The sequence below is a fragment of the Rosa chinensis genome, chromosome 7 (genome assembly GCF_002994745.2).
Source record: "Rosa chinensis cultivar Old Blush chromosome 7, RchiOBHm-V2, whole genome shotgun sequence".
In the NCBI taxonomy this organism is placed as follows: Eukaryota; Viridiplantae; Streptophyta; class Magnoliopsida; order Rosales; family Rosaceae; genus Rosa; species Rosa chinensis.
Window position 1 is genome coordinate 52,479,394 of NC_037094.1, and position 15,629 is coordinate 52,495,022.

Genomic DNA, 15,629 nt, shown 5'->3' on the forward strand with positions numbered 1-15,629 from the left:
TGACAATCTAACCGTTAGATTATCACGAATTCATACTCGAATTTCTGAAACTTTGGGAGTTTCGATCACTCACTAAATGTTACCAATGATAACAAAGATTACATCAACATGATCCTACGTACTGAGCTCTACCTAACAAGCTAAAACAAAAGATCAAAGGAGGCGACACGCTTCCTCACACACCGACACTCCAAACCCATATTGGGGGCCGAAACCTATGCCAATTCAATAATAACAACGAGCCCAAGAATTCTTCTAACTATAGCAAAGCTCAAATTCGAGATTAGAAGCCAGAATTCACCTCAAAAGTTTCAGGAATCCAAAATTTCAATCATTTGATTTGTCCTCCACAGGTTGAATCGATGAATGAGATTTATATGGTTATTAGAATTAGGGCGAAGGAAGCTCCAAAATCTAGGTCATCTCGTTGTCTATGGTGGCCAAAAACTGGATTTCTGATTGGGTCAATCGTGTGGTCTGCTGAAGCCCTCTTTATGTCTATTTGCTTTGCTCATCAACTGTTGGTGGAAGGGGAAGCTGAGAATGTCACCAGCGTGGAGAGGCGCTCTAAGCTGCGCTGATTTGGTGTCCTGAAATGGCTAGACCACGGAGGAAGGATTAGGTTTCGAAAATGAGTCGAGTTAGAAGCCAGGTCGTGTATGTGTTGTCCGATTTGTGAGTGAGTGGGAGAGAGCTACCCTAAAACGCCTCCTATTTATAGTAATCATGGGAAATTTCGATACGTGTAGAAGTCTTCAAAAAATCCGACGTAGTAATTCTACTCTCGTAGACCATAACTCATTGAAATAAACTTCGATTTTAGTGTGCCATGTGTTCACAGACTCAGTTTAACATCCTCTACAACTTTTATGAAGGAAGTTTTCTCATTATACAACGGAAGAAAAAGTTAACTTTTTAAAGTCCCTTACAAGCTCAATGTAAAAATGAAGATAATTGTCGTTAACCATCCAAATGACCAGTAAATTAGTAAATCTTGGTACGAGGTGTAATAGGTTTCTTGTCTAGAAAAATGGTAATCATACTTACGACATGAAATTTTAGTAAACTATAAGTAATATTGTATGATTGCCTTAACATATCTCTAATAAGATAATATAGTTGGGATGATCTTTGAAATTCACCTCTAATGCTTCGGCGAAGAACTCTTACAGGTAGAGAGTAGACCATCATTTCGAGCCACTAATTTATTTGGTGGAAGAGATAATAGATAGTACTTTTGTAATGCTCAATTCCGACCAATTAAAGTGATTGTTGAACTGATAAAAGTGATTGTTGATCTCTCCGACATATAACATTTAATCAATTCATAAATGAAAATTCTTTAAAAAAAAAAAAAATTCTTTCGTATTTTCTTCAAAATGAAAAATATAATAAGATTTTTAATTAACTATTCAATCTCTACTACCATAATGGTGCGTTTGGATGAGAAAATTATGAAATCCATAGGAATTTATAAATGATGGAATCTTTAAATTCATCAATCTAAAATTCCATTAATTGCAATTTCTGTTGTTTGGTTGTAACCATTTAGGATTTCAAATGTGTAATAAATTAAGAAAGTTTAAAACAAATAAAAAAATAAAATAGAAAAAAACCTTGTTTTGGAAATGAAAATTGAATACTGCAAGGAAATTCGTAAATGACACCTATTTTGGTGGAAATTGAAGTGGGGAATTTAATTGATGAATTCCTTCATTTTTTCCATAGAGAAATTTAAAATTTCCAGTTTGATAATGCCAAACGAGGGAATTAGCTTGTAGGAATTATGAAATCCTTACTTTCAATTAAATTCCATCATATTTTCCCTCATCCAAACACACTCTTAGTGTCATAGGCTTCACCAAAATTTAAAACACCTAAAATACCCTTTATTTAATAAATTATCATATCAATATTTTTTTATTTTAAAAGGTTAAAAGTGTAAAACATATTTTAATTTTTAGATAAACATAAAATAAAAACAAACAAAATTAAATAAACAATCACATTATCACACATTACTCTCTTTAATTATTCGTGTAAACACTTGGGTTAAAGGCGGGTAACAATAACAAAATCGAATTGGCAATCCTATTCCTTGTCTAATCAAAATTCGAGCCTAGAACTTTTATCGCGGATAAATGTGGAGTCACTAGGGATGGCAAAAATCCCCAGCGGGGCGGAGCTTCATTGGATACCCGCCCCTAATGGGGGGAGAATTCGGGGACAAATGGTGAATGGGGATGGGGATCCCCAATCCCCGCTATTCAAGATTGGGGATGGGGCGGGGATGGTATTGTGATCCCCATCCCCAAACCCGCCCCAATAATATATACATATATTTAATTTATATATATTTTAATTTATTTTTATAATATAAATCATAAATATATATATATATATATATACACTACTTTACTTTAATGGCTACACTTTTACTTTAATGGTGTTTTGACTTTCGAACTCACTGAATTATGATTTATGAATTTAATCATGTTTTAAATTTATTTGTTGTAGATTTTGATTTTAAAAAAGGCAATATGAGAAAAAATTATTTTATTTATTAAATTCTTATTGGGGATTTGGGGCGGGTTTGGAGGCTTAGTCCCCAGTGGGGATGGGGACGGGGAATCCCCAATATATTTTTATTGGGGATTGGGGCGGGGATGGGGGTAGAGAATAACCCCGGAGATGGGGATGGTATTGTGATCTCCATCCCCAACCCGCCCCATTGCCATCCCTAGGAGTCACTATAGTACGTAGCTGGCAACCCCATTTGTTGTTGGTAACATAACTCGGTACCAATGTAGGAGAGTACACCAGCAGAAAGTTCGGGTGGGTTTTTGGATAATCACACACGCAAATAAAAAAAAAATAATTAAAAAATGGCGGGCCCCGCGAAGACTTAGAAGAGTCCATTTCCCTCAAAATATCATCCCCTCGAGGAGGATCGTATAAATACAGGACTTCATTCGCACTCAGAGACTTCTCTTTTGTTATCTTCTCTGCCTCTCTCTCTCTCTCTCTCCCTGTGTGGCCTCCGAGAGAGAGTCTCTGTGCTCCTGGCTTCGCTCCTTTTCCTCTACCTGAGTTGAGTTTCCTTTCGAGACGATCTTGTATGCTTCTCTTTCACTCTACAGTTTTTTTTTTTTTGCTTCGTTTCAATTGTCGGCGTGCCCAGTGTTCATCAGACGATTCTCTCTCTCTCTCTCTTTTTTGGTTTTGCGAACGGAATGATTGTGATCTTATGGTTAGCGTCTTCGGCTGGTTTAGGTTTTGGATTGTTTGATCGGTTTATGATTTTTTTTTTTGGTAGATAGGTCAATTATCTTAATTGCGATCAAATTAATATTTTTCGGTTAGTTTTTTTTTAATGAATTGAACTGTGTTTCATAGCTGATCGATGATTATTAAGCTTAAATTTTATTGTTGTTAATTGTATTTTTTTTTTGTTTTTTGGTTTTGTTGTCCTTGCTTAATTTAGTCTATGATTTTACTATTTTAACTTGCATTGTACAGATTTAGTTCATATGCTTTTACCGCTTGGTTCAATGGTGTTTCATTGAAAAACTTCTCAAACATGGTTATTATTTTCTTTTTTATTTTGGTAAAGAGAAGAAATTCTGTTGCTTTAGTTCTGGTTCTTGATCATCCTTATGTGGAATATCCTGTACTTGTTCCTAACTTGTGTTTGTGGCAATTACATTCTGTTATTCGTGCTGCTGACTCATAGAACTACATATATATATGGCTTACATGTTTGAAAATCAGTGTGTTTTTCTCAAATCAAAAATTAATTTTTCTTTACTCATATAACTTAAGTCATTGCAATGTGTGCGTGAGTCTTCTAGGTATATACAGTAATGTAAGTATTTCCGTACTTTGTCATTATAAAGAAGTGAGAGAAGATAATATAGACTATATGCTTGCTAGGTATCCTCTTTCTACTTGCATTATTTTTTGCGTTTATGAAGCATTGACAGAAAATAAACTATATATGGTTGCAGGTTTTCTGATTTTATACGATGGGTGGAAGTTCGATTGATGATGACTGGGAGCTTCCCTTTTCCAATGCTGCTCGCACTGTGGTCTTAGTTGGACGCACTGGTAATGGAAAAAGTGCGACAGGCAACAGCATTCTTGGCAAAAAAGCTTTCAATTCCAAGCGTAGCTCTAATGGTGTCACGAGCACCTGTGAATTAAAGACTGCAATCTTGAGAGATGGACAGCAAGTTAATGTTATAGACACTCCTGGTAAAGTCTTGCTGACGTGCATTTGTTTTGTAATTATGTATCTAAAAAATGTCTTTAGGAGTAGCACTATGAGTATATGACGTAGTTGCATTTAAGAACCTGCTTTTCAATGGTTATTCATTCCTTTTGATTTGTGTGGTATGCTGCAGGTCTTTTTGATTATTCTGCCAAATCAGACTTTATTGGCAAAGAAATTGTCAAATGCATTAATTTGGCCAAGGATGGAATCCATGCTGTTCTTGTGGTTTTCTCAACTAGAACTCGCTTTTCACAAGAAGAGGAGTCTGCAATCCTTAGCTTGCAAACTCTGTTTGGAAGTAAAATCTTTGACTATATGATTGTTGTCTTTACGGGAGGAGATGACTTTGAAGAAAATGATGAGACTTTGGAAGATTATTTGGGCCGTGATTGCCCGGAGCCTTTAAAGGTAAATTTGTTTCATCAATTTCCTTTCCCTAGTTTAAAATGTCATGATAACATCACTACTTTCGTTTCCATTTCGAATGAGCGGGATGTGATATTCTTTCTAAATGTATGTGTTAACATCATCGTTATATTGCATTTGGACTTGTAAGTTCGATAAAGAGTATAGTCAAGTTGAGACATCAGTTTAGAAGTATTGGAATTCTGTTGAAGTATTCCTGTTGGTTCTCCATTTTTTATTTTCTTTGCTCCCGAGATTTGTTTCCAAATGATATCAAACTGATTGAAAATGCTTGTCCTTTCTAAACTGAGACTGTTCTTGGGAACTCCTCCCTGTTCATTGCTTACATTAAATGTGTATTACTACTTTACAAAAAATATTGGTGTCATTGTCATTTGTTGTTCCCAGAAATAAAGTTGGTCTTTATTAGTGATGTGTGGTGATATAAGGTAGACTTTGTTCAAATGAGCAGTATCATTAGAAGTTGACAGAAATCTATTAGTAACATGGAATTAATGGAAGATCATTTTGACATATTTTATGTAAGAATTTGCTTTTATTTTTATTGCTTGATCCAGTACTCTCTTTGATATGAGCCTATCATGCACCAGACTTATAATCAGTTCTTGCAATAATTTAGGAAATCCTTGGTCTGTGTGGAAATCGTCGTGTGCTTTTTGATAACAAGACTAAGGATGAAAGCAAGAGGGTCGAACAAGTGCAGCAGCTTCTCGCGCTTGTAAACTCGGTTATAGCACAGAATGGTGGGCGGCCATACACAGATGAGATATTTGCTGAAGTTAAGGTATTTGTTGTTTTCTTTTTCATTTATAGTAATTTATTGAGATTATTACTATGTTGGTATTGAATATAATGATCAAAACATTGTTGCATCTGGACAGAAAGGGGCTATGAAACTTCGTGATCAACAAGAAGAGGTTGCTTCTTTGAAGGGGTATTCAAAACGAGAAATATCTCATTTGAATGAGCAGATGCAGCTTGCACATGATCTGCAGCTTAAACGAATTACTGAGATGGTAAATTTTCACCTGCATTTTGTTTGCATTTAATAATTGCTATCAGCATGTTTTAACAGTTGGCTTAGTTAAAATTACAATTTGCACTTTGCTGCATCCTGTGCTATAGTCCAGTGTCTGTTGACCAGCCCCTTTAAACTGAGATCCTTGTATTTGTGAAGAATGATGAATTTGTGTATATATTTTTTGCATTGGCTGATCGTCTTTTTTGTACAGTGAAGAGAATGAGCCTAATAAACATAAATTTAGAGCAAGAGAATTGAACAGCTAAGTAGAAATCTGTAAACACAATATCAGCATTCATACTGAATGTGATTTTAGGTGGTTTAACACTCCCTGCAACTCTCACAATCTTGGAGACATGAGATTAGGAGAAGTTTGAACTGTCGGGTAGAAATCTGGATACATGTAAATGTGACTGAAGGGGAGCTTAATGTACTTGGTAGTGGTTAATAAGATTTGTAGAATGAAATCCTTATTGGTAGAATGAAACAAGTTGATCTCCATATCAACTTCTTCATTTATTGAGTTTAGAATCTTGCATTGGGAATCTTATGATTCAGGTGCTCTCCCATATAAAAACAATTCATTTTCCCATTCTTTGGATTTGGAAAGATCGAGTGGGTAATATAGATCTCAGAGCACAAGGTGTTTGCCTCTATTAATGAGTTGTTTTTATATGCTTGTAAATATTGAACTTTTACTTTCATGTGTACTTTTAACTGAATCACAAATATACAGGTTGAATTAAAGATGAGAGAAACAACTATGATGCTCGAACAAAAGTTAGCAGATGAACATGCTGCACGACTAAGAGCTGAAGAGACTGCCCAAGAGGCTCAACAAAGGTCTGAGGATGAAATCCGAAAGCTTAGAGACGATCTACAAAAAGCAGAGGAGGAGCTTCGGAAAAGAGTTGAAAGCAAGTGTGCTATTCTTTAATGTAACGATTGATGGGCTATGTGGTAAGGAGATCGTGAAGTTTGTGGCAACTGGCTGCGACATATGGTTTATGATGGCTATGGTATCCTGTGTAAATGTGAAAGAAGCTGGCTCACAGTTGGAATTTTTATATCTAAACGTACTTTTCCCCTTTTTATATGAGATGCTGGGTTGTTTGAGTGGGATTTCCACATTCTTTGTAGACTTTGAAAGACGGGATCAGCAACCCATGTGATTTCAGTAGTGTTTTATGATCATCTCTTTTGTTTCATGAGTTACATCTAAAAGTAATATGTCCTCTAATCCTATTTAATCTAGTTCCGAGTCAGCTGTTGCATCTTGGAACGACATGTAAGGGAGCGCTTACTATTTTCAAATATAAAGCAGGTTATGGAGTTGATTTGGTTATCGACTCAAATCATTCATGTACCTACCCGGCTAGCATACCAAACCACTGAACCAGTGGTGCAGAGGCTCCAGAAGATGAAGGACTTGTTATTTTCATCATATGCCAGAAACAATAACAAGCATATTGTCTCGGGGCCATGTTGATTCACCGAAAGTAGCATATTAAGATTGTTCATTTGTTAAAGATTGATCAAAGGTACAGCTTTGAGTACTTGCTTGATCTTGGAACAGGCCAAGCTGCAATTGGGACTGAAGTTTTAAAGTTAATTTTATTTTGTCATCACCTTGAACGAGAACTCTTTCAGCTGACAAGGCTTGAATCGAATGAAGGCGGTGATTAATTCCGCCTAACAGAGTTTAGTTGTGTTTGGAGAAAGAGATCTGTAAGAGCTAACAGCTAGGAGTAGATTAAACACCGAGGGAAGGATGATTTAAGATGTTGAGCCAATTACTGTATAGAATTTTCTTCAAAATGAGCGGACTATTTGCTGCTGCTTTCTGCTATACTGAGAAAGTAACAGCAGCAGGCAGTGCCTCTCAAATTGCGTAATAGGTTCCTTCAAAATTGTTTCTAGAAGCGTTTATGCCTAGTTAAATGCTGATTATCACTGAAATAACTGATAAGAGTTGTACTATACTACTACCGGCCTTCAATTATAGCAAGACTGACAAATGCAGTTTTTTGATGTGCAAGTAATCCTATCATGTTGGTAAGAATGCATCAGTTTGAGTGATTTTAAGGAACTCGGTAACATGATATGTGATGCATAGTGATGATATCTAAATATGTGTAGGCATCGATCATTTGTGTTTCAAAGAGTTTTATCAGGTGATTCCATTGGTACCGTTTAAAACCATGAAACTTCAGATAGAAGACTATGTACGCTACATTTTCCTTGTCATGTTAAAAAGTTAGCCACACAGCTCTTCATATATGTTTCAAAAAGACGATTCTTTCAGCTGCTTTTCCACACTGTTTAGGTATTTAGCTTTTCTACACAGAATAAATGTTCATTATTCAAAACTTCATCATTCCATATTTGATATTTCCATAGCAGGATTCATAGTACTGCTTTTTCTTTTTGGTCGAAGTTTACAGTTTTGCTGGAACATCAGAACTCGAGACATTCAAAATTACATTAAACAGTACGACTGTTGTGCCCTTTGCAAGATCTCTCCCACAGTGCAGGCACCGGCAAAGGAATGCATATCTTTTCCTCCATTGCACCAAAGAAAGAAGAATTAAACTGAGCATCTACTTTTTTCTGCAACTCAATTTGTGCAAGCGACATTTCATGCTGTTGCAAGAGGTACAGAACAAGAAAAAGATAACAATAAGAATAGAAGAAATGAACGTGCATGACATAGGATCTGCAGTCCTTTTATGCCCTTGATCTTAACTATTAGGATTGCATGAAACACAGAAATGCAGAAGCCTAATGTCTTCATGTCAAATATGGTACTCAAAGATTTAAGGCCTTGAACGCAGGATGTATCATTTTGACAGAAAGTATTAGCATTGTATGAGTGAAACCAGATGGATGTGCTGTAGAACAAAGAAACCCTTGGTGATAAAGTTTCCTGCATTTATTACAAAAATATATGACCATATTCCTGGCCTTTCCAAACACTGGAAAGGAAAATTGATGGGAATTGCAATTTTCCCATCCCCGTGGAAAGAGGAAGGTATTGATTTCCTTTCTTTCTTTCCGTGTAAAGTAAGTCAGCATCAATGTAAGAGAGTACATGAGCAGAAACCTCGAGGAGGATCGTATAAATTCACAACTCATATACACACAGAGAGACATAACAAAGAACTTCTCTACTTCTCTATCTGTGTGGCCTCCGAGAGAGAGTCTCTTTGTTCTTGGCTTCAATCTTCCTCTACCTGAGTTGAGTTTCCATTCGATCGAGACGATCTTGTATGCTGTTATTACAATCGTACCGTCTCTTTCATTCTACAGTTTTTTTTTTTTTTTTGCCTTGTTTCAATTGTCGGCGTGCCTGGTGTTCATCAGATGATTCTCTCCCTCTCTCTCTCTCTCTGTTTTTTTTTTTTTGGTAGATAGGTCTATGTACAGGAATTCGCGCTGCTGACTCATAGAACTACATATGGCTTACATGTTTAAAAATCAGTGTGTTTTGCTCAAATCAAAAATTAATTTTCTTTTACTCGTATAACTTGAGTCATTGCAAATTTGTGCGTGAGTCTTCTAGATATATACAGTGATGAAAGTATTGCCGTGCTTTTGTCATTATGAAGCAGTGAGAAAAGATAATATGGACTATATGCTTGCTATGTATCCTCATTCCAATTGAAATACTTTCCTCGTTTATGAAGCATTGACAGAATATAAAACATATATGGTTGCAGGTATTCTGATTTTGTATAATGGGTGGACGTTCGATTGATGTTGAGCTGGAACTTCCCTCTTCTAATGCTGCTCGCACTATGGTCTTAGTTGGACGCACTGGTAATGGAAAAAGTGCAACAGGCAACAGCATTCTTGGCAAAAAAGCCTTCAATTCCAGGCGTAGCTCTAGTACTGTCACGACCACTACTGAATTGAAGACTGCTACCTTGGAAGATGGACAACAAATTAATGTTATAGACACTCCTGGTAAAGTTTGCCGACGTGTATTTGTTTTGTAATTATGTATCTAAAAAATGTCTCTAGGAGCAGCACTACGAGTTAAGCATTTAAGTACCTGCTTTTCACCCTGTCAAGAAGGGGAGGGGGGCTAAGAAAAAAAAAAAAAATAGAAGAAGAAGATTAATAACCTGTTTTTCAATGGTTATTCTTTCCTTTTGATTTGTGTGGTATGCCGCAGGTCTTTTTGATAATTCTGCCAAATCAGACTTTATTGGCAAAGAAATTGTCCAATGCATTAAATTGGCCAAGGATGGAATCGATGCTGTTCTTGTGGTTCTCTCAACTAAAACTCGCTTATCAGAAGAAGAGGAGTCTGCAATCCGTAGCTTGGAAACTCTATTTGGAAGTAAAATCTTTGACTATATGATTATTGTCTTTACGGGGGGAGATGAGTTGGAAGAAAATGATAGCACTTTGGAAGATTATTTGGGCCGTGATTGCCCGGAGCCTTTGAAGGTAAATTTGTTTCTTCAATTTTGTTTTCCTTTCCCCAGTTTAAAATGTCATGATAACATCACTACTTTCATTTCCATTTCTGAATGAGCGGGATATGATATTCTTTTTAACTGTATCTGTTAACATCATTAGTATTTCATTTGGACTTATAAATTTGATCGATAAAGAATATAGTCAAGTTAATTGAGACATGAGTTTAGAAGTATTGAAGTTCTGTTGAAGCATTCTTGTTGCTTCTCCATTTTTTTCTTTTGTTTGCTCCCCAGATTTGTTTCCAAATGATATCAAACTTAGTGAAAATGCTTGTCCTCTCTAAACTGAGACAGTTCTTGGGAACTCCTCCCCGTTCATTGCTTACATCAAATGTGCATTACCTCTTTATAAAAAATATCGGTGTCATACTGTCATTGTCATTGTTGTTCCCAGAAAATAAAGTTGGTCTTTATTAATGATGGTGATATAAGGTAGGCTTGGTTCAAATGAGCAGTACCATTAGAAGTTGACAGATATCTATTAGTAACATGGAATTAATGGATGATCATTTTGACATATTTTATGTAAGAATTTGCTTTTATTTTTATTGCTTGATCCAGTATTCTCTTTGATATGAGCCTGATCATGCACTAGACTTATAATCAGTTCTTGCAACAATTTAGGAAATCCTTGGTCTGTGTGGAAATCGCTGTGTGCTTTTTGATAACAAGACTAAGGATGAAAGCAAGAGGGTCGAACAAGTGCAGCGGCTTCTCTCGCTTGTAAACTTGGTTACAGCACAGAATGGTGGGCGGCCATACACGGATGAGATATTTGCTGAAGTGAAGGTATTTGTTGTTTTCTCTTTTATTTATAGTAATTTCTTGAGATTATTACTATGTTGGTATTGAATATAATGATCAAAACACTGTTGCATCTGGACAGAAAGAGGCCATGAAACTTCGTGATCAACAAGAAGAGGTTGCTTCTTTGGAGGGGTATTCAAAACGAGACATATCTCATTTGAATGAGCAGATGCAGCTTGCACATGATCTGCAGCTTAAACGAATTACTGAGATGGTAAATTTTCATCTGCATTTTGTTTGCATTTAATAATTGCCGTCAGCATGTTTTAACAGTTGACTTGGTTAAAACTAAATTAATTTGCACTTTGCTGCATCCTGTGCCATAGTCCTGTGTCTATTGACCAACCCCTTTAAACTGAGATCTTTGTATTTGTAAAGAATTTGTGTGTACTTTCTCGCACTGGCTGTTGGTCTTATTTGTACAGTGAATAGAAAAAGCCTAAAAAACTTGGAGATATGATATCAGCATTCATACTAAATGTGATTTAAGGTGGTCTAACACTCCCCACAACTCTCACAATCTTGGAGACACGAGATTGGGAGAAGTTTGAACTTTCGGGTAGAAATCTGGATGCACAGAATAGCAATGACATTAAATGTGACTTAAGGGGAGCTTAATGTACTTGATAGTAGTTAATAAAATTTGTAGAATGAAATCCTTATTGGTAGAATGAAACAAGTTAAGTGCCATATCACCTTCTTCATTTATTGAGTTTTGAATCTTGCATTGGGAGTCTTTAAGTCTTATGATTCAGGTGCTCTCCCATATAAAAACAATTCATTTTTCCTTTCTTTGGATTTGGAAAGATTGAGTGGGTAATATAGATCTCAGAGTACAAGGTGCATGTTTGCCTCTACTAATAAGTTGTTTTTATATGTGCTTTTACTTTCATGTATACTTTTATCTGAATCACAAATATGCAGGGTGAGTTAAAGATAAGAGAGAATACCATAATGCTTAAACAAAAGTTAGCAGGTGAACATGCTGCACGATTAAGAGCTGAAGAGATTGCCCAAGAGGCTCAACAAAGGTCTGAGAATGAAATCCGAAAGCTTAGTGACGATCTACAAGCAGAGAAGCGGAAAAGTTACAGAAGCGGCAGCATAGACCACAGATTCAGATGTGCTATTCTTTAATGTAATGATTGATAGGCTATGTGGTAAGGAGATCGTGGAGTTTGCTGCAACTGGTTGCGACGTCTGGTTTATGGCTATGGTATCATGTGTAAATGTGAAAGATGCTGGCTCACAGGTGGAAGTTTAATTAATATCTCAACTCTTGAACTGTATCGGAATAATGTTGTAAGTAACCATGTACATATAAAGAAAAGTAATAAATGTTGATCTAAGTATCACTAATGCTAATTGATACACAAAATAAATCATAATAAAGATTAATTGATATGATACAGCTCATGTCAACACTCCCCTCAAGTGGGTGCATAGATGTCTCGAATGCCCAACTTGTTGAGTGAGCTGTGAAATACTTTACTTGAAATAGCTTCAGTAGAATATCTGCAAGCTGGTCTTCAGTCTTCACTTGTGCCACATCAATGATCTTTGACTCTAGCTTTTCCTTGATAAAGTGGTTGTCCACTTCAACATGTTTGGTTATGTCATCTTGAACTGGATTGTGTGCAATGTCTATGGATGCCTTGTTGTCACATAATAGGTTCATAGTGTGTTTAGGCTTGAACCCCCAGTCTTTCAATAGGTTACGGAGTCATAACATTTCACATATTCCTTGGGCCATTCCTCTATATTCTTCCTCTGCACTAGACCTGGCAACTACTTTTTATTTCTTACTTCTCCAAGTAACAAGGTTACCTCCCACAAAAGTAAAGTATCCTGAGGTCGATCTTCTATCAATGATAGATCCTGCCTAATATGCATCAGTGTACCCAGCAACCTCCAAGTGTCCATTCTTTAAAAACATAATTCCTTTACTTGGAGCTGACTTTAAGTAACTACGAATATGGTAAACTGCATTCATGTGAGCTTCACTTGGGGAATGCATGAACTGACTTACCACACTCAGAACATATGCAATATTTGGGCGTGTGTGAGATAGGTATATGAGTCTGCCGACCAACTAGTACTCTTTGATACCTCTCCTTATTGGTAGGTGCTTGATCAGGATATTCCCCTAACTTGTGATTTTGTTCCATTGGCGTATCAGTAGGTTTTCAAGCTAACATACCTGTTTCAATGAGTAAGTCCAAGACATATTTTCTTTGAGATAAGGAAATGCCTTCTTTTGATCCGGCCACCTCAATGCCTAGAAAATATTTCAGCTCACCCAAGTCTTTCATTTCAAACTCAGATGACAAATAGTCCTCCAACTTCTTTTCTTCTTCTTGATCATCTCCTGTTACAATCATATCATCTACATAAATAATTAGAGCAGTCAGCTTGCCCTTTCTTCACTTCAAGAAGAGAGTATGACCAGAGTTACTCTTCTTGAAGGAAAATGTCTTCATTGACTCACTAAAGCTCCCAAACCATGCTCTAGGAGATTGCTTAAGCTCATAGAGTTACTCTTCTTGTAGCCAAATGTCTTCATTGACTCACTGAACCTCCCAAACCATGCCCTTTTATGATGGTGCTATGAATCCTGGAGGTAAGTCCATGTATACTTCTTCCTTGAGGTCTCCATGTAGGAATGCATTTTTCACATCAAATTGCTTGAGAAGTTAATTCAAGTTTGCAGCTAAAGTCATTAATATGCGGATTGTGCTGATTTTGGCCACTAGTGCAAATGTTTCTTCATAATCAATTCCATATGTTTGTGTGTAGCCTTTTGATGCAAGCCTTGCTTTATACCTATTGAGTTTTCCATCAGCTGCATACTTCAGTGTGTAGATCCACCTGCACCCCACATTTTTGGTTTCCTACAGGTTTTGGCATAAGTTCCCATGTATCGTTCTTTTCCAAGGCTCCTATCTCAGTCTTCATTGCTTATGTCCATTTAGCGTCTGCCAAGGCTTCCTGCACTTTAGTTGGAATGACAATAGTAGATAATTGGAATACAAGAGTTTCATATGACTTGGATAATCTATGGATCGGTACATGGTTGCTAATGGGATATTTGGCCTTGGCTTTAGGGTCTAGTTCATAATTGACTTTGGCTCTGGCCTTGGCTTTAGGGTCTGGTTCATAATTGACTTTGGCTCTCCCTCTTGTAGATCGAGATGGTAACTGATACTTCGAGACCTCACTTCCTTCCAGGTTGGGTCTTGTTTCAAGGTCACCTTCACTATGTATATGATCGTTAGACTCAATATTGGGCTCATCAAGTATGGCATCCTCATTATGCACAACATCATTAGACTCAAGATTTGATCTATGATGTATGACATTATGAGGCTCAGGGTTAGACTCATCATGAACAACATTATTTGTTATGAGTAAAGGGTTTGAATTTACCTCGGGAGCATCCTCTAGAGATATTGGTACTGGTGTCGTACGAGTAAAGGGGTTCTTTGATGAGTTTGTCATATCACCATTACTTGGGTTCCTAGCTTGAATATCTTTTTCCACAATGAAATGAAAGTCTTCCGATGTCGAGGAAGACTGCTCTTCCACATATATGCACTCCCCCTGAAGATGAGGCTTCAAGGAAAAGAAAATATCAAGTTCATGAAAGGTTACATCCATGGTCAAATGCATTTTGCGAGTAGAGGGATTATAGCATTTATATCTGTTGAGACAAAAAATTACATTGTTCCATTTTTACTTGAGCCACAGATTACGTAGCCTTCCGATCAATTCTTACGGATAGACTCCTTGTGGTATGAAGTCCCTACATAAACAAATCAAATGAAGAGGAAATGACAAAATAAGAAAGATGATCAGCTAGTGTTCTTATCCACATCAAACTTGATTATCAAATTTGGAAGATTATGATAAGATGTGGGACGTGAAACATGCATGCACCATTTGAAATTCAAATTCATTTGACTGGTCATGCTATATAGATGCTCTGGGGATAAAAGGATCAACTTGGTTTACTAAGGTTCAAATTCAAATAAGAGTATAAACCTGATCCGATCACCACGGACGTGGCTATATAATTTAAACAGTATTGAAGCCACGAAGGAAAAAAAAAAACGCTATACAGCAGAACAAAAGAAATACAAAGAAGAGGAGACGCACGAGAGAAGAAGCCACCAGAGAAAGGAAGAGAAAAGCTACAGGTATACACATGCCTTCTCTGTGATACATGCTTCTCCAATTAATGCTCGTATGTCTTACGGCCCTTCAAGACTCTAATAGGCCGTTCATGAACGACCACAACTATTAGAGTCTTTCCATGCCTGTCAAATTGACGTTGTTGCTGCCTCAAATGCTCAAGCATTGAAACAAGAGTGGTTGTTCATGGACAGCCAAGTTTCATGCTCAAAACTCCTCCAAAATGATGCTGCTCCTGCAAGAGTTATTGCATAAAATTGGTTGTTCACGAACAGCCGTTAAAGTGCTAAAAACTCCCTCCAAAATGACGCTGCCATGGTCGTTCTACCAAAACTCACGAGAACTGAGGTCATTCATGAACACGACCAAAGTTTTCTCCATGATCGACCAATGCTTTCAGTTGATCTTTACTTAAGTTGTTGCT

At 36.8% G+C, this 15,629-nt stretch overlaps 2 protein-coding genes across 4 annotated transcripts; both read left to right on the forward strand.

Annotated features, from left to right (window-relative positions):
- The first annotated feature begins 2,961 nt into the window (after positions 1-2,961).
- LOC112175436 (immune-associated nucleotide-binding protein 9) lies at positions 2,962-6,950 on the forward strand. 2 transcript variants are annotated; one of them, XM_024313114.2, is made up of 6 exons: positions 2,962-3,116; positions 4,008-4,254; positions 4,404-4,681; positions 5,319-5,483; positions 5,581-5,715; positions 6,457-6,950. In XM_024313114.2, the coding sequence occupies exons 2-6, from the start codon at positions 4,026-4,028 to the stop codon at positions 6,655-6,657; spliced, it is 1,008 nt and encodes a 335-aa protein (XP_024168882.1). In that variant the 5' UTR covers positions 2,962-3,116; positions 4,008-4,025; the 3' UTR covers positions 6,658-6,950. The 2 variants fall into 2 exon arrangements, with proteins under 2 accessions (XP_024168882.1, XP_024168883.1); XM_024313115.2 differs by having other exon boundaries at positions 2,969-3,091.
- Positions 6,951-8,860: 1,910 nt separating this feature from the next.
- Positions 8,861-12,452, forward strand: LOC112175433 (immune-associated nucleotide-binding protein 9). Of its 2 annotated transcripts, none has more exons than XM_040511904.1 (6): positions 8,861-8,987; positions 9,440-9,686; positions 9,898-10,175; positions 10,832-10,996; positions 11,094-11,228; positions 11,991-12,452. In XM_040511904.1, exons 2-6 carry the CDS (start codon positions 9,458-9,460, stop codon positions 12,009-12,011), a joined length of 828 nt encoding a protein of 275 aa, XP_040367838.1. In that variant the 5' UTR covers positions 8,861-8,987; positions 9,440-9,457; the 3' UTR covers positions 12,012-12,452. The 2 variants fall into 2 exon arrangements, with proteins under 2 accessions (XP_040367838.1, XP_024168878.1); XM_024313110.2 differs by having other exon boundaries at positions 11,939-12,445.
- The last annotated feature ends 3,177 nt before the right edge of the window (positions 12,453-15,629 follow it).

What these genes read in the sequence shown, in the direction of transcription:
- LOC112175436 (XM_024313114.2), top strand. Translation starts at nt 4,026, where the DNA reads ATGGGTGGAAGTTCGATTGATGATGACTGGGAGCTTCCCTTTTCCAAT. An exon ending in TAATGTTATAGACACTCCTG is followed by an intron (nt 4,255 to 4,403) that starts GTAAAGTCTTGC and finishes GGTATGCTGCAG; the next exon opens with GTCTTTTTGATTATTCTGCC. An exon ending in AGATATTTGCTGAAGTTAAG is followed by an intron (nt 5,484 to 5,580) that starts GTATTTGTTGTT and finishes GCATCTGGACAG; the next exon opens with AAAGGGGCTATGAAACTTCG.
- LOC112175433 (XM_024313110.2), top strand. Translation starts at nt 9,458, where the DNA reads ATGGGTGGACGTTCGATTGATGTTGAGCTGGAACTTCCCTCTTCTAAT. An exon ending in TAATGTTATAGACACTCCTG is followed by an intron (nt 9,687 to 9,897) that starts GTAAAGTTTGCC and finishes GGTATGCCGCAG; the next exon opens with GTCTTTTTGATAATTCTGCC. An exon ending in TTAAACGAATTACTGAGATG is followed by an intron (nt 11,229 to 11,938) that starts GTAAATTTTCAT and finishes ACAAATATGCAG; the next exon opens with GGTGAGTTAAAGATAAGAGA.